The 21,748-nt window shown below is 38.6% G+C and overlaps 1 protein-coding gene across 1 annotated transcript in view; it reads right to left on the bottom strand.

Annotated features, from left to right (window-relative positions):
- The window catches only part of LOC137974463 (receptor-type tyrosine-protein phosphatase delta-like), a 112,354-nt gene that overhangs the window by 69,316 nt on the left and 21,290 nt on the right, over positions 1 to 21,748 (bottom strand). Inside the window, exon 5 of the mRNA XM_068821473.1 lies at positions 868 to 1,152. Within this exon, the coding sequence (XP_068677574.1) occupies positions 868 to 1,152 (285 nt within the window). The remainder of the gene's footprint in view (positions 1 to 867; positions 1,153 to 21,748) is intronic.

The raw sequence follows: 21,748 nt of genomic DNA, 5'->3' as shown, positions 1-21,748 counted from the left end.
CGGTGAAATCCCCGTATGAGGGCCTTAAAGCATTAGCGCGAGCAGGGCAGGAAAAAGCTGTACAGCCCTGCTAGGAACACGTACTGCTCCGTGCGATGCGATTTTAGAGGATTTCGTCGCTTTTAAACATCTAAGTTATATACAGCCAGAAAAACAAATGCAAACAACCTATTAGATAAACTTTCGGGGCAATTTTTTGTTAATTATTTTGTCCAAACTTCATATTCTGAGTGTTCATGAATAGTGAAAGAAGCCCATATGAAAAATGCTTATTGACTGAGTTTAGATCGGGCCGGACAAGAAAATAGGGAGCTTAAGCATGCGCGTGTTTGAGACGCAGAAGGCAACCGGAAGTGGCTGTTTTCCCTTTTAACTTGTCTTCACACAACCACAAATACATTGCCAAGTATCTTTTCTCCATTAGAGATGATTAGTATAAAAATCTGGGAGACACCACTGTCCTGGCACGCGAAATGTTCTCTTCCGGTTACCGCCCACGTCTCAAAAACGCGAGTGCTTAAGCTCCCTAATATTTGGCGCGAGGACCCCGAGGTCATGGCGCACGGACCGAGCGCAACGTTTCGAAGACGACGATAAGAATTTGCATTACTCCGCTAAAGAAATGGGAGGAATGTTTTTATAATTTTTCGGATTTCGACCTTAAAACTTAGAATCATTGGGGCTACATTTGATAAAAAGGACTTTGCCTCAGCGAAATGGGAAAACAATTGTCAAATTACGACTTCAAGCAATATTACTAACATGGTCTAAAAGAACAGACTATTTACAGTGATTATTAAATTTGATTAGAGCAGAACCTCGTAAAAGGTACGTACGCTATGAAATAATTACATCCCTGGTACTCACATTGTACATAGAGCCTGGCAGCATTGGAGGTAACCATTCCAACAGTGTTGTTTGCCTCGCATCGGAATTCATGGTCGCTGTCAGTCCTACTCACACTCGTCACCCTCAACTGTCTGCTATCTGATGATAATCTGACCCTGCGATAAACAGTCTTGTTGAAATTAGACCCATCAATGGTCCAAGAAAACGAAGGTTCTGGATTTCCAGTGGCGTTGCAAAATAAACTGACACTGTCTCCTTCTTTCACCGTTCGATTCCGAGGATGAGAAGTGAACACAGGCTTGTCTGCAAAATGTCACAAAAACAAGGATGTATCTCCTATTTTGTTATTGATCGATTTACTTTGAAAAATTTATACACCATCTGCCTCTAAGATGAACGTTTGTTTTTCCAGTGATATTTAAGGGGAACACGAAATGCTTCATAATTGGTTGAGGAAACGGTCGCAAACGTAACAGGAATCCGGAGTACGTTTGTCTTGTAGAAAGCTTAAATGGCATACAGGTTTCCACGGCAAAATCTTCCATTTTTAAACACACGACAAACCCGCACGAAATTCAGTGTCACGATGAGGATTCCGCATCTGCTCAAACGAGGATATACAAAATAAAACGAAGTTTAAAATGCTTGTGTTTTCTCCAAAGGGGGTATTAGGGCTTCTCAGTGCTCTAACAACATTCACTTAGCAACGAATAGGTGTGTGCAGCTTTTAGGTTTTAGTAAAAGGATATAAACTAAGGATTCAGGTTGGAAGCATACTTTACAGTGCTTTGAAAGTGAAGACGTTCTTCCAAACTTGAATGCGACGAGCGCTTTTGTGTGGCAGGTTCTATTGTGTTGAAGTGTGTGACACTAGGGATGGTTAAGACGTATGAAAAGACAAACATTGGCACGAGAAACTCAGAAAACTCTATAGGGTTTTTGATATTAAGGTGGTTTTCACCAGTTTCAACAATTTGGAGGTAATGCCTTATTAGAAGGATTAACTCTACAACATTTGTTCACGAAACGGCAATGTTATGGCACCAAGTGAAGCCTCATTTGTGTTTTTCATATTAATTTAAGCACGTTTTCTTCCGATTAAAGACATTGATGTACAACAAGTTCATTCGCTCGCGAATGTTGCTTGGGCTTATACTTTCGTGGCCAGTGTAAACCACCTTTTATGACTTTTTTTTTATGGAGCCAAAGGTGTTTTTCCTTGAAAGGGGTACCAGGAGAGTTTGTCCAAAGATTACGCAATGAATAAAAATAAAATAAATACCATCCACAGTTACAACGTTTTTGATTCGGTGCCTATTGCTTTTGAAAGCCGACAATAAAGACTGGAGTAGATTTGAAGTCCGCGCAATCAATTATTCGGTAAAGATATGCTGATAATTCTTTGTTTCACGACTTCATTGAATATGAATCTAGTCCAGCAGACTGAAAAAAAGTTTCATTCAGTTCTAGAGCCAGATGATATTCCTACCCAGATTCAAATTTCAATGTTATAACTAGTTCTATGAGATTGGCTGGAAACCTCATCAATAGTTTATAGTTTATCAAAACTAAATACTCACATTCTACATTGAGTGTAGCAACATTGGAGGAAACAGTTCCAACGGTATTGTTTGCTTGGCATCGGAATTCATGGTGGCTGTCATTCGTACTCACATTCGTCACTGTCAGCTGTCTACCATTTGATGATAAACTGACCCTGCGATGGACAGTCTTGTTGAAATTAGACCCATCAATGGTCCAAGAAAACGAAGGTTCTGGATTTCCAGTGGCGTTGCAAAATAAACTGACACTGTCTCCTTCTTTCACCGTTCGATTCCGAAGATGAGAAGTGAACACAGGCTTGTCTGCAAAATGTCACAAAAACAAGAATGTATCTCCTATTTTGTTATTGATCGATTTACTTTGAAAAATTTATACACCATCTGCCTCTAAGATGAACTTTTGTTTTTCCAGTGATATTTAAGGGGAACACGAAATGCTTCATAATTGGTTGAGGAAACGGACGTAAACGTAACAGGAATCCGGAGTACGTTTGTCTTGTAGAAAGCTGAAATGGCATACAGGTTTCCACGGCAAAATCTTCCATTTTTAAACACACGACAAAACCGCACCAAATTCAGTGTCACGATGAGGATTCCGCATCTGCTCAAACGAGGATATACAAAATAAAACGAAGTTTAAAATGCTTGTGTTTTCTCCAAAGGGGTATCAGGGCTTCTCAGTGCTCTAACAACATTCACTTAGCAACGAATAGGTGTGTGCAGCTTTTAGGTTTTAGTAAAAGGATATAAACTAAGGATTCAGGTTGGAAGCATACTTTACAGTGCGTTGAAAGTGATAACGTTCTTCCAAACTTGAATGCGACGAGCGCTTTTGTGTGGCAGGTTCTATTGTGTTGAAGTGTTTGACACTAAGGATGGTTAAGACGTATGAAAAGACAAACATTGGCACGAGAAACTCAGAAAACTCTATAGCGTTTTTGATATTACGGTGGTTTTCACCAGTTTCAACAATTTGGAGGTAATGCCTTATTAGAAGGATTAACTCTACAACATTTGTTCACGAAGCGGGAATGTTATGGCACCAAGTGAAGCCTCATTTGTGTTTTTCAAATTAATTTAAGCACGTTTTCTTTCGATTAAAGACATTGATGTACAACAAGTTCATTCGCTCGCGAATGTTGCTTGGGCTTATACTTTCGTGGCCAGTGTAAACCACCTTTTATGACTTTTTTTTTATCGATCCAAAGGTGTTTTTCCTTGAAAGGGGTACCAGGAGAGTTTGTCCAAAGATTACGCGATAAATAAAAATAAAATGAATACCATCCACAGTTACAACGTTTTTGATTCGGTGCCTCTTGCTTTTGAAAGCCGACAATAAAGACTGGAGTAGATTTGAAGTCCGCGCAATCAATTATTCGGTAAAGATATGCTGATAATTCTTTGTTTCACGACTTCATTGAATATGAATCTAGTCCAGCAGACTGAAAAAACGTTTGATTCAGTTCTAGATCCAGATGATATTCCTACCCAGATTCAAATTTCAATGTTATAACTAGCTCTATGAGATTGGCTGGAAACCTCATCAATAGTTTATAGTTTATCAAAACTAAATACTCACATTGTACATTGAGTGTAGCAACATTGGAGGAAACAGTTCCAACGGTATTGTTTGCTTGGCATCGGAATTCATGGTGGCTGTCATTCGTACTCACATTCGTCACTGTCAGCTGTCTACCATTTGATGATAAACTGACCCTGCGATGGACAGTCTTGTTGAAATTAGACCCATCAATGGTCCAAGAAAACGAAGGTTCTGGATTTCCAGTGGCGTTGCAAATTAAACTGACACTGTCTCCTTCTTTCACCGTTCGATTCCGAAGATGAGAAGTGAACACAGGCTTGTCTGCAAAATGTCACAAAAACAAGGATGTATCTCCTATTTTGTTATTGATCGATTTACTTTGAAAAATTTATACACCATCTGCCTCTAAGATGAACTTTTGTTTTTCCAGTGATATTTAAGGGGAACACGAAATGCTTCATAATTGGTTGAGGAAACGGACGTAAACGTAACAGGAATCCGGAGTACGTTTGTCTTGTAGAAAGCTGAAATGGCATACAGGTTTCCACGGCAAAATCTTCCATTTTTAAACACACGACAAAACCGCACGAAATTCAGTGTCACGATGAGGATTCCGCATCTGCTCAAACGAGGATATACAAAATAAAACGAAGTTTAAAATGCTTGTGTTTTCTCCAAAGGGGGTATCAGGGCTTCTCAGTGCTCTAACAACATTCACTTAGCAACGAATAGGTGTGTGCAGCTTTTAGGTTTTAGTAAAAGGATATAAACTAAGGATTCAGGTTGGAAGCATACTTTACAGTGCGTTGAAAGTGATAACGTTCTTCCAAACTTGAATGCGACGAGCGCTTTTGTGTGGCAGGTTCTATTGTGTTGAAGTGTTTGACACTAAGGATGGTTAAGACGTATGAAAAGACAAACATTGGCACGAGAAACTCAGAAAACTCTATAGCGTTTTTGATATTACGGTGGTTTTCACCAGTTTCAACAATTTGGAGGTAATGCCTTATTAGAAGGATTAACTCTACAACATTTGTTCACGAAGCGGGAATGTTATGGCACCAAGTGAAGCCTCATTTGTGTTTTTCAAATTAATTTAAGCACGTTTTCTTTCGATTAAAGACATTGATGTACAACAAGTTCATTCGCTCGCGAATGTTGCTTGGGCTTATACTTTCGTGGCCAGTGTAAACCACCTTTTATGACTTTTTTTTTATCGATCCAAAGGTGTTTTTCCTTGAAAGGGGTACCAGGAGAGTTTGTCCAAAGATTACGCGATAAATAAAAATAAAATGAATACCATCCACAGTTACAACGTTTTTGATTCGGTGCCTCTTGCTTTTGAAAGCCGACAATAAAGACTGGAGTAGATTTGAAGTCCGCGCAATCAATTATTCGGTAAAGATATGCTGATAATTCTTTGTTTCACGACTTCATTGAATATGAATCTAGTCCAGCAGACTGAAAAAACGTTTGATTCAGTTCTAGATCCAGATGATATTCCTACCCAGATTCAAATTTCAATGTTATAACTAGCTCTATGAGATTGGCTGGAAACCTCATCAATAGTTTATAGTTTATCAAAACTAAATACTCACATTGTACATTGAGTGTAGCAACATTGGAGGAAACAGTTCCAACGGTATTGTTTGCTTGGCATCGGAATTCATGGTGGCTGTCATTCGTACTCACATTCGTCACTGTCAGCTGTCTACCATTTGATGATAAACTGACCCTGCGATGGACAGTCTTGTTGAAATTAGACCCATCAATGGTCCAAGAAAACGAAGGTTCTGGATTTCCAGTGGCGTTGCAAATAAACTGACACTGTCTCCTTCTTTCACCGTTCGATTCCGAAGATGAGAAGTGAACACAGGCTTGTCTGCAAAATGTCACAAAAACAAGGATGTATCTCCTATTTTGTTATTGATCGATTTACTTTGAAAAATTTATACACCATCTGCCTCTAAGATGAACTTTTGTTTTTCCAGTGATATTTAAGGGGAACACGAAATGCTTCATAATTGGTTGAGGAAACGGACGTAAACGTAACAGGAATCCGGAGTACGTTTGTCTTGTAGAAAGCTGAAATGGCATACAGGTTTCCACGGCAAAATCTTCCATTTTTAAACACACGACAAAACCGCACCAAATTCAGTGTCACGATGAGGATTCCGCATCTGCTCAAACGAGGATATACAAAATAAAACGAAGTTTAAAATGCTTGTGTTTTCTCCAAAGGGGGTATCAGGGCTTCTCAGTGCTCTAACAACATTCACTTAGCAACGAATAGGTGTGTGCAGCTTTTAGGTTTTAGTAAAAGGATATAAACTAAGGATTCAGGTTGGAAGCATACTTTACAGTGCGTTGAAAGTGATAACGTTCTTCCAAACTTGAATGCGACGAGCGCTTTTGTGTGGCAGGTTCTATTGTGTTGAAGTGTTTGACACTAAGGATGGTTAAGACGTATGAAAAGACAAACATTGGCACGAGAAACTCAGAAAACTCTATAGCGTTTTTGATATTACGGTGGTTTTCACCAGTTTCAACAATTTGGAGGTAATGCCTTATTAGAAGGATTAACTCTACAACATTTGTTCACGAAGCGGGAATGTTATGGCACCAAGTGAAGCCTCATTTGTGTTTTTCAAATTAATTTAAGCACGTTTTCTTTCGATTAAAGACATTGATGTACAACAAGTTCATTCGCTCGCGAATGTTGCTTGGGCTTATACTTTCGTGGCCAGTGTAAACCACCTTTTATGACTTTTTTTTTATCGATCCAAAGGTGTTTTTCCTTGAAAGGGGTACCAGGAGAGTTTGTCCAAAGATTACGCGATAAATAAAAATAAAATGAATACCATCCACAGTTACAACGTTTTTGATTCGGTGCCTCTTGCTTTTGAAAAACGACAATAAAGACTGGAGTAGATTTGAAGTCCGCGCAATCAATTATTCGGTAAAGATATGCTGATAATTCTTTGTTTCACGACTTCATTGAATATGAATCTAGTCCAGCAGACTGAAAAAACGTTTGATTCAGTTCTAGATCCAGATGATATTCCTACCCAGATTCAAATTTCAATGTTATAACTAGCTCTATGAGATTGGCTGGAAACCTCATCAATAGTTTATAGTTTATCAAAACTAAATACTCACATTGTACATTGAGTGTAGCAACATTGGAGGAAACAGTTCCAACGGTATTGTTTGCTTGGCATCGGAATTCATGGTCGCTGTCATTCGTACTCACATTCGTCACTGTCAGCTGTCTACCATTTGATGATAAACTGACCCTGCGATGGACAGTCTTGTTGAAATTAGACCCATCAATGGTCCAAGAAAACGAAGGTTCTGGATTTCCAGTGGCGTTGCAAAATAAACTGACACTGTCTCCTTCTTTCACCGTTCGATTCCGAAGATGAGAAGTGAACACAGGCTTGTCTGCAAAATGTCACAAAAACAAGGATGTATCTCCTATTTTGTTATTGATCGATTTACTTTGAAAAATTTATACACCATCTGCCTCTAAGATGAACTTTTGTTTTTCCAGTGATATTTAAGGGGAACACGAAATGCTTCATAATTGGTTGAGGAAACGGACGTAAACGTAACAGGAATCCGGAGTACGTTTGTCTTGTAGAAAGCTAAAATGGCATACAGGTTTCCACGGCAAAATCTTCCATTTTTAAACACACGACAAAACCGCACGAAATTCAGTGTCACGATGAGGATTCCGCATCTGCTCAAACGAGGATATACAAAATAAAACGAAGTTTAAAATGCTTGTGTTTTCTCCAAAGGGGGTATCAGGGCTTCTCAGTGCTCTAACAACATTCACTTAGCAACGAATAGGTGTGTGCAGCTTTTAGGTTTTAGTAAAAGGATATAAACTAAGGATTCAGGTTGGAAGCATACTTTACAGTGCGTTGAAAGTGATAACGTTCTTCCAAACTTGAATGCGACGAGCGCTTTTGTGTGGCAGGTTCTATTGTGTTGAAGTGTTTGACACTAAGGATGGTTAAGACGTATGAAAAGACAAACATTGGCACGAGAAACTCAGAAAACTCTATAGCGTTTTTGATATTACGGTGGTTTTCACCAGTTTCAACAATTTGGAGGTAATGCCTTATTAGAAGGATTAACTCTACAACATTTGTTCACGAAGCGGGAATGTTATGGCACCAAGTGAAGCCTCATTTGTGTTTTTCAAATTAATTTAAGCACGTTTTCTTTCGATTAAAGACATTGATGTACAACAAGTTCATTCGCTCGCGAATGTTGCTTGGGCTTATACTTTCGTGGCCAGTGTAAACCACCTTTTATGACTTTTTTTTTATCGATCCAAAGGTGTTTTTCCTTGAAAGGGGTACCAGGAGAGTTTGTCCAAAGATTACGCGATAAATAAAAATAAAATGAATACCATCCACAGTTACAACGTTTTTGATTCGGTGCCTCTTGCTTTTGAAAGCCGACAATAAAGACTGGAGTAGATTTGAAGTCCGCGCAATCAATTATTCGGTAAAGATATGCTGATAATTCTTTGTTTCACGACTTCATTGAATATGAATCTAGTCCAGCAGACTGAAAAAACGTTTGATTCAGTTCTAGATCCAGATGATATTCCTACCCAGATTCAAATTTCAATGTTATAACTAGCTCTATGAGATTGGCTGGAAACCTCATCAATAGTTTATAGTTTATCAAAACTAAATACTCACATTGTACATTGAGTGTAGCAACATTGGAGGAAACAGTTCCAACGGTATTGTTTGCTTGGCATCGGAATTCATGGTGGCTGTCATTCGTACTCACATTCGTCACTGTCAGCTGTCTACCATTTGATGATAAACTGACCCTGCGATGGACAGTCTTGTTGAAATTAGACCCATCAATGGTCCAAGAAAACGAAGGTTCTGGATTTCCAGTGGCGTTGCAAATTAAACTGACACTGTCTCCTTCTTTCACCGTTCGATTCCGAAGATGAGAAGTGAACACAGGCTTGTCTGCAAAATGTCACAAAAACAAGGATGTATCTCCTATTTTGTTATTGATCGATTTACTTTGAAAAATTTATACACCATCTGCCTCTAAGATGAACTTTTGTTTTTCCAGTGATATTTAAGGGGAACACGAAATGCTTCATAATTGGTTGAGGAAACGGACGTAAACGTAACAGGAATCCGGAGTACGTTTGTCTTGTAGAAAGCTGAAATGGCATACAGGTTTCCACGGCAAAATCTTCCATTTTTAAACACACGACAAAACCGCACCAAATTCAGTGTCACGATGAGGATTCCGCATCTGCTCAAACGAGGATATACAAAATAAAACGAAGTTTAAAATGCTTGTGTTTTCTCCAAAGGGGGTATCAGGGCTTCTCAGTGCTCTAACAACATTCACTTAGCAACGAATAGGTGTGTGCAGCTTTTAGGTTTTAGTAAAAGGATATAAACTAAGGATTCAGGTTGGAAGCATACTTTACAGTGCGTTGAAAGTGATAACGTTCTTCCAAACTTGAATGCGACGAGCGCTTTTGTGTGGCAGGTTCTATTGTGTTGAAGTGTTTGACACTAAGGATGGTTAAGACGTATGAAAAGACAAACATTGGCACGAGAAACTCAGAAAACTCTATAGCGTTTTTGATATTACGGTGGTTTTCACCAGTTTCAACAATTTGGAGGTAATGCCTTATTAGAAGGATTAACTCTACAACATTTGTTCACGAAGCGGGAATGTTATGGCACCAAGTGAAGCCTCATTTGTGTTTTTCAAATTAATTTAAGCACGTTTTCTTTCGATTAAAGACATTGATGTACAACAAGTTCATTCGCTCGCGAATGTTGCTTGGGCTTATACTTTCGTGGCCAGTGTAAACCACCTTTTATGACTTTTTTTTTATCGATCCAAAGGTGTTTTTCCTTGAAAGGGGTACCAGGAGAGTTTGTCCAAAGATTACGCGATAAATAAAAATAAAATGAATACCATCCACAGTTACAACGTTTTTGATTCGGTGCCTCTTGCTTTTGAAAGCCGACAATAAAGACTGGAGTAGATTTGAAGTCCGCGCAATCAATTATTCGGTAAAGATATGCTGATAATTCTTTGTTTCACGACTTCATTGAATATGAATCTAGTCCAGCAGACTGAAAAAACGTTTGATTCAGTTCTAGATCCAGATGATATTCCTACCCAGATTCAAATTTCAATGTTATAACTAGCTCTATGAGATTGGCTGGAAACCTCATCAATAGTTTATAGTTTATCAAAACTAAATACTCACATTGTACATTGAGTGTAGCAACATTGGAGGAAACAGTTCCAACGGTATTGTTTGCTTGGCATCGGAATTCATGGTGGCTGTCATTCGTACTCACATTCGTCACTGTCAGCTGTCTACCATTTGATGATAAACTGACCCTGCGATGGACAGTCTTGTTGAAATTAGACCCATCAATGGTCCAAGAAAACGAAGGTTCTGGATTTCCAGTGGCGTTGCAAAATAAACTGACACTGTCTCCTTCTTTCACCGTTCGATTCCGAAGATGAGAAGTGAACACAGGCTTGTCTGCAAAATGTCACAAAAACAAGGATGTATCTCCTATTTTGTTATTGATCGATTTACTTTGAAAAATTTATACACCATCTGCCTCTAAGATGAACTTTTGTTTTTCCAGTGATATTTAAGGGGAACACGAAATGCTTCATAATTGGTTGAGGAAACGGACGTAAACGTAACAGGAATCCGGAGTACGTTTGTCTTGTAGAAAGCTGAAATGGCATACAGGTTTCCACGGCAAAATCTTCCATTTTTAAACACACGACAAAACCGCACGAAATTCAGTGTCACGATGAGGATTCCGCATCTGCTCAAACGAGGATATACAAAATAAAACGAAGTTTAAAATGCTTGTGTTTTCTCCAAAGGGGGTATCAGGGCTTCTCAGTGCTCTAACAACATTCACTTAGCAACGAATAGGTGTGTGCAGCTTTTAGGTTTTAGTAAAAGGATATAAACTAAGGATTCAGGTTGGAAGCATACTTTACAGTGCGTTGAAAGTGATAACGTTCTTCCAAACTTGAATGCGACGAGCGCTTTTGTGTGGCAGGTTCTATTGTGTTGAAGTGTTTGACACTAAGGATGGTTAAGACGTATGAAAAGACAAACATTGGCACGAGAAACTCAGAAAACTCTATAGCGTTTTTGATATTACGGTGGTTTTCACCAGTTTCAACAATTTGGAGGTAATGCCTTATTAGAAGGATTAACTCTACAACATTTGTTCACGAAGCGGGAATGTTATGGCACCAAGTGAAGCCTCATTTGTGTTTTTCAAATTAATTTAAGCACGTTTTCTTTCGATTAAAGACATTGATGTACAACAAGTTCATTCGCTCGCGAATGTTGCTTGGGCTTATACTTTCGTGGCCAGTGTAAACCACCTTTTATGACTTTTTTTTTATCGATCCAAAGGTGTTTTTCCTTGAAAGGGGTACCAGGAGAGTTTGTCCAAAGATTACGCGATAAATAAAAATAAAATGAATACCATCCACAGTTACAACGTTTTTGATTCGGTGCCTCTTGCTTTTGAAAGCCGACAATAAAGACTGGAGTAGATTTGAAGTCCGCGCAATCAATTATTCGGTAAAGATATGCTGATAATTCTTTGTTTCACGACTTCATTGAATATGAATCTAGTCCAGCAGACTGAAAAAACGTTTGATTCAGTTCTAGATCCAGATGATATTCCTACCCAGATTCAAATTTCAATGTTATAACTAGCTCTATGAGATTGGCTGGAAACCTCATCAATAGTTTATAGTTTATCAAAACTAAATACTCACATTGTACATTGAGTGTAGCAACATTGGAGGAAACAGTTCCAACGGTATTGTTTGCTTGGCATCGGAATTCATGGTGGCTGTCATTCGTACTCACATTCGTCACTGTCAGCTGTCTACCATTTGATGATAAACTGACCCTGCGATGGACAGTCTTGTTGAAATTAGACCCATCAATGGTCCAAGAAAACGAAGGTTCTGGATTTCCAGTGGCGTTGCAAAATAAACTGACACTGTCTCCTTCTTTCACCGTTCGATTCCGAAGATGAGAAGTGAACACAGGCTTGTCTGCAAAATGTCACAAAAACAAGGATGTATCTCCTATTTTGTTATTGATCGATTTACTTTGAAAAATTTATACACCATCTGCCTCTAAGATGAACTTTTGTTTTTCCAGTGATATTTAAGGGGAACACGAAATGCTTCATAATTGGTTGAGGAAACGGACGTAAACGTAACAGGAATCCGGAGTACGTTTGTCTTGTAGAAAGCTGAAATGGCATACAGGTTTCCACGGCAAAATCTTCCATTTTTAAACACACGACAAAACCGCACGAAATTCAGTGTCACGATGAGGATTCCGCATCTGCTCAAACGAGGATATACAAAATAAAACGAAGTTTAAAATGCTTGTGTTTTCTCCAAAGGGGGTATCAGGGCTTCTCAGTGCTCTAACAACATTCACTTAGCAACGAATAGGTGTGTGCAGCTTTTAGGTTTTAGTAAAAGGATATAAACTAAGGATTCAGGTTGGAAGCATACTTTACAGTGCGTTGAAAGTGATAACGTTCTTCCAAACTTGAATGCGACGAGCGCTTTTGTGTGGCAGGTTCTATTGTGTTGAAGTGTTTGACACTAAGGATGGTTAAGACGTATGAAAAGACAAACATTGGCACGAGAAACTCAGAAAACTCTATAGCGTTTTTGATATTACGGTGGTTTTCACCAGTTTCAACAATTTGGAGGTAATGCCTTATTAGAAGGATTAACTCTACAACATTTGTTCACGAAGCGGGAATGTTATGGCACCAAGTGAAGCCTCATTTGTGTTTTTCAAATTAATTTAAGCACGTTTTCTTTCGATTAAAGACATTGATGTACAACAAGTTCATTCGCTCGCGAATGTTGCTTGGGCTTATACTTTCGTGGCCAGTGTAAACCACCTTTTATGACTTTTTTTTTATCGATCCAAAGGTGTTTTTCCTTGAAAGGGGTACCAGGAGAGTTTGTCCAAAGATTACGCGATAAATAAAAATAAAATGAATACCATCCACAGTTACAACGTTTTTGATTCGGTGCCTCTTGCTTTTGAAAGCCGACAATAAAGACTGGAGTAGATTTGAAGTCCGCGCAATCAATTATTCGGTAAAGATATGCTGATAATTCTTTGTTTCACGACTTCATTGAATATGAATCTAGTCCAGCAGACTGAAAAAACGTTTGATTCAGTTCTAGATCCAGATGATATTCCTACCCAGATTCAAATTTCAATGTTATAACTAGCTCTATGAGATTGGCTGGAAACCTCATCAATAGTTTATAGTTTATCAAAACTAAATACTCACATTGTACATTGAGTGTAGCAACATTGGAGGAAACAGTTCCAACGGTATTGTTTGCTTGGCATCGGAATTCATGGTGGCTGTCATTCGTACTCACATTCGTCACTGTCAGCTGTCTACCATTTGATGATAAACTGACCCTGCGATGGACAGTCTTGTTGAAATTAGACCCATCAATGGTCCAAGAAAACGAAGGTTCTGGATTTCCAGTGGCGTTGCAAAATAAACTGACACTGTCTCCTTCTTTCACCGTTCGATTCCGAAGATGAGAAGTGAACACAGGCTTGTCTGCAAAATGTCACAAAAACAAGGATGTATCTCCTATTTTGTTATTGATCGATTTACTTTGAAAAATTTATACACCATCTGCCTCTAAGATGAACTTTTGTTTTTCCAGTGATATTTAAGGGGAACACGAAATGCTTCATAATTGGTTGAGGAAACGGACGTAAACGTAACAGGAATCCGGAGTACGTTTGTCTTGTAGAAAGCTGAAATGGCATACAGGTTTCCACGGCAAAATCTTCCATTTTTAAACACACGACAAAACCGCACGAAATTCAGTGTCACGATGAGGATTCCGCATCTGCTCAAACGAGGATATACAAAATAAAACGAAGTTTAAAATGCTTGTGTTTTCTCCAAAGGGGGTATCAGGGCTTCTCAGTGCTCTAACAACATTCACTTAGCAACGAATAGGTGTGTGCAGCTTTTAGGTTTTAGTAAAAGGATATAAACTAAGGATTCAGGTTGGAAGCATACTTTACAGTGCGTTGAAAGTGATAACGTTCTTCCAAACTTGAATGCGACGAGCGCTTTTGTGTGGCAGGTTCTATTGTGTTGAAGTGTTTGACACTAAGGATGGTTAAGACGTATGAAAAGACAAACATTGGCACGAGAAACTCAGAAAACTCTATAGCGTTTTTGATATTACGGTGGTTTTCACCAGTTTCAACAATTTGGAGGTAATGCCTTATTAGAAGGATTAACTCTACAACATTTGTTCACGAAGCGGGAATGTTATGGCACCAAGTGAAGCCTCATTTGTGTTTTTCAAATTAATTTAAGCACGTTTTCTTTCGATTAAAGACATTGATGTACAACAAGTTCATTCGCTCGCGAATGTTGCTTGGGCTTATACTTTCGTGGCCAGTGTAAACCACCTTTTATGACTTTTTTTTTATCGATCCAAAGGTGTTTTTCCTTGAAAGGGGTACCAGGAGAGTTTGTCCAAAGATTACGCGATAAATAAAAATAAAATGAATACCATCCACAGTTACAACGTTTTTGATTCGGTGCCTCTTGCTTTTGAAAGCCGACAATAAAGACTGGAGTAGATTTGAAGTCCGCGCAATCAATTATTCGGTAAAGATATGCTGATAATTCTTTGTTTCACGACTTCATTGAATATGAATCTAGTCCAGCAGACTGAAAAAACGTTTGATTCAGTTCTAGATCCAGATGATATTCCTACCCAGATTCAAATTTCAATGTTATAACTAGCTCTATGAGATTGGCTGGAAACCTCATCAATAGTTTATAGTTTATCAAAACTAAATACTCACATTGTACATTGAGTGTAGCAACATTGGAGGAAACAGTTCCAACGGTATTGTTTGCTTGGCATCGGAATTCATGGTGGCTGTCATTCGTACTCACATTCGTCACTGTCAGCTGTCTACCATTTGATGATAAACTGACCCTGCGATGGACAGTCTTGTTGAAATTAGACCCATCAATGGTCCAAGAAAACGAAGGTTCTGGATTTCCAGTGGCGTTGCAAAATAAACTGACACTGTCTCCTTCTTTCACCGTTCGATTCCGAAGATGAGAAGTGAACACAGGCTTGTCTGCAAAATGTCACAAAAACAAGGATGTATCTCCTATTTTGTTATTGATCGATTTACTTTGAAAAATTTATACACCATCTGCCTCTAAGATGAACTTTTGTTTTTCCAGTGATATTTAAGGGGAACACGAAATGCTTCATAATTGGTTGAGGAAACGGACGTAAACGTAACAGGAATCCGGAGTACGTTTGTCTTGTAGAAAGCTGAAATGGCATACAGGTTTCCACGGCAAAATCTTCCATTTTTAAACACACGACAAAACCGCACGAAATTCAGTGTCACGATGAGGATTCCGCATCTGCTCAAACGAGGATATACAAAATAAAACGAAGTTTAAAATGCTTGTGTTTTCTCCAAAGGGGGTATCAGGGCTTCTCAGTGCTCTAACAACATTCACTTAGCAACGAATAGGTGTGTGCAGCTTTTAGGTTTTAGTAAAAGGATATAAACTAAGGATTCAGGTTGGAAGCATACTTTACAGTGCGTTGAAAGTGATAACGTTCTTCCAAACTTGAATGCGACGAGCGCTTTTGTGTGGCAGGTTCTATTGTGTTGAAGTGTTTGACACTAAGGATGGTTAAGACGTATGAAAAGACAAACATTGGCACGAGAAACTCAGAAAACTCTATAGCGTTTTTGATATTACGGTGGTTTTCACCAGTTTCAACAATTTGGAGGTAATGCCTTATTAGAAGGATTAACTCTACAACATTTGTTCACGAAGCGGGAATGTTATGGCACCAAGTGAAGCCTCATTTGTGTTTTTCAAATTAATTTAAGCACGTTTTCTTTCGATTAAAGACATTGATGTACAACAAGTTCATTCGCTCGCGAATGTTGCTTGGGCTTATACTTTCGTGGCCAGTGTAAACCACCTTTTATGACTTTTTTTTTATCGATCCAAAGGTGTTTTTCCTTGAAAGGGGTACCAGGAGAGTTTGTCCAAAGATTACGCGATAAATAAAAATAAAATGAATACCATCCACAGTTACAACGTTTTTGATTCGGTGCCTCTTGCTTTTGAAAGCCGACAATAAAGACTGGAGTAGATTTGAAGTCCGCGCAATCAATTATTCGGTAAAGATATGCTGATAATTCTTTGTTTCACGACTTCATTGAATATGAATCTAGTCCAGCAGACTGAAAAAACGTTTGATTCAGTTCTAGATCCAGATGATATTCCTACCCAGATTCAAATTTCAATGTTATAACTAGCTCTATGAGATTGGCTGGAAACCTCATCAATAGTTTATAGTTTATCAAAACTAAATACTCACATTGTACATTGAGTGTAGCAACATTGGAGGAAACAGTTCCAACGGTATTGTTTGCTTGGCATCGGAATTCATGGTGGCTGTCATTCGTACTCACATTCGTCACTGTCAGCTGTCTACCATTTGATGATAAACTGACCCTGCGATGGACAGTCTTGTTGAAATTAGACCCATCAATGGTCCAAGAAAACGAAGGTTCTGGATTTCCAGTGGCGTTGCAAAATAAACTGACACTGTCTCCTTCTTTCACCGTTCGATTCCGAAGATGAGAAGTGAACACAGGCTTGTCTGCAAAATGTCACAAAAACAAGGATGTATCTCCTATTTTGTTATTGATCGATTTACTTTGAAAAATTTATACACCATCTGCCTCTAAGATGAACTTTTGTTTTTCCAGTGATATTTAAGGGGAACACGAAATGCTTCATAATTGGTTGAGGAAACGGACGTAAACGTAACAGGAATCCGGAGTACGTTTGTCTTGTAGAAAGCTGAAATGGCATACAGGTTTCCACGGCAAAATCTTCCATTTTTAAACACACGACAAAACCGCACGAAATTCAGTGTCACGATGAGGATTCCGCATCTGCTCAAACGAGGATATACAAAATAAAACGAAGTTTAAAATGCTTGTGTTTTCTCCAAAGGGGGTATCAGGGCTTCTCAGTGCTCTAACAACATTCACTTAGCAACGAATAGGTGTGTGCAGCTTTTAGGTTTTAGTAAAAGGATATAAACTAAGGATTCAGGTTGGAAGCATACTTTACAGTGCGTTGAAAGTGATAACGTTCTTCCAAACTTGAATGCGACGAGCGCTTTTGTGTGGCAGGTTCTATTGTGTTGAAGTGTTTGACACTAAGGATGGTTAAGACGTATGAAAAGACAAACATTGGCACGAGAAACTCAGAAAACTCTATAGCGTTTTTGATATTACGGTGGTTTTCACCAGTTTCAACAATTTGGAGGTAATGCCTTATTAGAAGGATTAACTCTACAACATTTGTTCACGAAGCGGGAATGTTATGGCACCAAGTGAAGCCTCATTTGTGTTTTTCAAATTAATTTAAGCACGTTTTCTTTCGATTAAAGACATTGATGTACAACAAGTTCATTCGCTCGCGAATGTTGCTTGGGCTTATACTTTCGTGGCCAGTGTAAACCACCTTTTATGACTTTTTTTTTATCGATCCAAAGGTGTTTTTCCTTGAAAGGGGTACCAGGAGAGTTTGTCCAAAGATTACGCGATAAATAAAAATAAAATGAATACCATCCACAGTTACAACGTTTTTGATTCGGTGCCTCTTGCTTTTGAAAAACGACAATAAAGACTGGAGTAGATTTGAAGTCCGCGCAATCAATTATTCGGTAAAGATATGCTGATAATTCTTTGTTTCACGACTTCATTGAATATGAATCTAGTCCAGCAGACTGAAAAAACGTTTGATTCAGTTCTAGATCCAGATGATATTCCTACCCAGATTCAAATTTCAATGTTATAACTAGCTCTATGAGATTGGCTGGAAACCTCATCAATAGTTTATAGTTTATCAAAACTAAATACTCACATTGTACATTGAGTGTAGCAACATTGGAGGAAACAGTTCCAACGGTATTGTTTGCTTGGCATCGGAATTCATGGTCGCTGTCATTCGTACTCACATTCGTCACTGTCAGCTGTCTACCATTTGATGATAAACTGACCCTGCGATGGACAGTCTTGTTGAAATTAGACCCATCAATGGTCCAAGAAAACGAAGGTTCTGGATTTCCAGTGGCGTTGCAAAATAAACTGACACTGTCTCCTTCTTTCACCGTTCGATTCCGAAGATGAGAAGTGAACACAGGCTTGTCTGCAAAATGTCACAAAAACAAGGATGTATCTCCTATTTTGTTATTGATCGATTTACTTTGAAAAATTTATACACCATCTGCCTCTAAGATGAACTTTTGTTTTTCCAGTGATATTTAAGGGGAACACGAAATGCTTCATAATTGGTTGAGGAAACGGACGTAAACGTAACAGGAATCCGGAGTACGTTTGTCTTGTAGAAAGCTAAAATGGCATACAGGTTTCCACGGCAAAATCTTCCATTTTTAAACACACGACAAAACCGCACGAAATTCAGTGTCACGATGAGGATTCCGCATCTGCTCAAACGAGGATATACAAAATAAAACGAAGTTTAAAATGCTTGTGTTTTCTCCAAAGGGGGTATCAGGGCTTCTCAGTGCTCTAACAACATTCACTTAGCAACGAATAGGTGTGTGCAGCTTTTAGGTTTTAGTAAAAGGATATAAACTAAGGATTCAGGTTGGAAGCATACTTTACAGTGCGTTGAAAGTGATAACGTTCTTCCAAACTTGAATGCGACGAGCGCTTTTGTGTGGCAGGTTCTATTGTGTTGAAGTGTTTGACACTAAGGATGGTTAAGACGTATGAAAAGACAAACATTGGCACGAGAAACTCAGAAAACTCTATAGCGTTTTTGATATTACGGTGGTTTTCACCAGTTTCAACAATTTGGAGGTAATGCCTTATTAGAAGGATTAACTCTACAACATTTGTTCACGAAGCGGGAATGTTATGGCACCAAGTGAAGCCTCATTTGTGTTTTTCAAATTAATTTAAGCACGTTTTCTTTCGATTAAAGACATTGATGTACAACAAGTTCATTCGCTCGCGAATGTTGCTTGGGCTTATACTTTCGTGGCCAGTGTAAACCACCTTTTATGACTTTTTTTTTATCGATCCAAAGGTGTTTTTCCTTGAAAGGGGTACCAGGAGAGTTTGTCCAAAGATTACGCGATAAATAAAAATAAAATGAATACCATCCACAGTTACAACGTTTTTGATTCGGTGCCTCTTGCTTTTGAAAGCCGACAATAAAGACTGGAGTAGATTTGAAGTCCGCGCAATCAATTATTCGGTAAAGATATGCTGATAATTCTTTGTTTCACGACTTCATTGAATATGAATCTAGTCCAGCAGACTGAAAAAACGTTTGATTCAGTTCTAGATCCAGATGATATTCCTACCCAGATTCAAATTTCAATGTTATAACTAGCTCTATGAGATTGGCTGGAAACCTCATCAATAGTTTATAGTTTATCAAAACTAAATACTCACATTGTACATTGAGTGTAGCAACATTGGAGGAAACAGTTCCAACGGTATTGTTTGCTTGGCATCGGAATTCATGGTGGCTGTCATTCGTACTCACATTCGTCACTGTCAGCTGTCTACCATTTGATGATAAACTGACCCTGCGATGGACAGTCTTGTTGAAATTAGACCCATCAATGGTCCAAGAAAACGAAGGTTCTGGATTTCCAGTGGCGTTGCAAAATAAACTGACACTGTCTCCTTCTTTCACCGTTCGATTCCGAAGATGAGAAGTGAACACAGGCTTGTCTGCAAAATGTCACAAAAACAAGGATGTATCTCCTATTTTGTTATTGATCGATTTACTTTGAAAAATTTATACACCATCTGCCTCTAAGATGAACTTTTGTTTTTCCAGTGATATTTAAGGGGAACACGAAATGCTTCATAATTGGTTGAGGAAACGGACGTAAACGTAACAGGAATCCGGAGTACGTTTGTCTTGTAGAAAGCTGAAATGGCATACAGGTTTCCACGGCAAAATCTTCCATTTTTAAACACACGACAAAACCGCACGAAATTCAGTGTCACGATGAGGATTCCGCATCTGCTCAAATGAGGATATACAAAATAAAACGAAGTTTAAAATGCTTGTGTTTTCTCCAAAGGGGGTATCAGGGCTTCTCAGTGCTCTAACAACATTCACTTAGCAACGAATAGGTGTGTGCAGCTTTTAGGTTTTAGTAAAAGGATATAAACTAAGGATTCAGGTTGGAAGCATACTTTACAGTGCGTTGAAAGTGATAACGTTCTTCCAAACTTGAATGCGACGAGCGCTTTTGTGTGGCAGGTTCTATTGTGTTGAAGTGTTTGACACTAAGGATGGTTAAGACGTATGAAAAGACAAACATTGGCACGAGAAACTCAGAAAACTCTATAGCGTTTTTGATATTACGGTGGTTTTCACCAGTTTCAACAATTTGGAGGTAATGCCTTATTAGAAGGATTAACTCTACAACATTTGTTCACGAAGCGGGAATGTTATGGCACCAAGTGAAGCCTCATTTGTGTTTTTCAAATTAATTTAAGCACGTTTTCTTTCGATTAAAGACATTGATGTACAACAAGTTCATTCGCTCGCGAATGTTGCTTGGGCTTATACTTTCGTGGCCAGTGTAAACCACCTTTTATGACTTTTTTTTATCGATCCAAAGGTGTTTTTCCTTGAAAGGGGTACCAGGAGAGTTTGTCCAAAGATTACGCGATAAATAAAAATAAAATGAATACCATCCACAGTTACAACGTTTTTGATTCGGTGCCTCTTGCTTTTGAAAAACGACAATAAAGACTGGAGTAGATTTGAAGTCCGCGCAATCAATTATTCGGTAAAGATATGCTGATAATTCTTTGTTTCACGACTTCATTGAATATGAATCTAGTCCAGCAGACTGAAAAAACGTTTGATTCAGTTCTAGATCCAGATGATATTCCTACCCAGATTCAAATTTCAATGTTATAACTAGCTCTATGAGATTGGCTGGAAACCTCATCAATAGTTTATAGTTTATCAAAACTAAATACTCACATTGTACATTGAGTGTAGCAACATTGGAGGAAACAGTTCCAACGGTATTGTTTGCTTGGCATCGGAATTCATGGTCGCTGTCATTCGTACTCACATTCGTCACTGTCAGCTGTCTACCATTTGATGATAAACTGACCCTGCGATGGACAGTCTTGTTGAAATTAGACCCATCAATGGTCCAAGAAAACGAAGGTTCTGGATTTCCAGTGGCGTTGCAAAATAAACTGACACTGTCTCCTTCTTTCACCGTTCGATTCCGAAGATGAGAAGTGAACACAGGCTTGTCTGCAAAATGTCACAAAAACAAGGATGTATCTCCTATTTTGTTATTGATCGATTTACTTTGAAAAATTTATACACCATCTGCCTCTAAGATGAACTTTTGTTTTTCCAGTGATATTTAAGGGGAACACGAAATGCTTCATAATTGGTTGAGGAAACGGACGTAAACGTAACAGGAATCCGGAGTACGTTTGTCTTGTAGAAAGCTAAAATGGCATACAGGTTTCCACGGCAAAATCTTCCATTTTTAAACACACGACAAAACCGCACGAAATTCAGTGTCACGATGAGGATTC

The sequence above is a fragment of the Montipora foliosa genome, chromosome 10 (genome assembly GCF_036669935.1).
Source record: "Montipora foliosa isolate CH-2021 chromosome 10, ASM3666993v2, whole genome shotgun sequence".
NCBI classification, from domain to species: domain Eukaryota; kingdom Metazoa; phylum Cnidaria; class Anthozoa; order Scleractinia; family Acroporidae; genus Montipora; species Montipora foliosa.
This window is presented reverse-complemented; position numbering and strand designations above follow the sequence as displayed.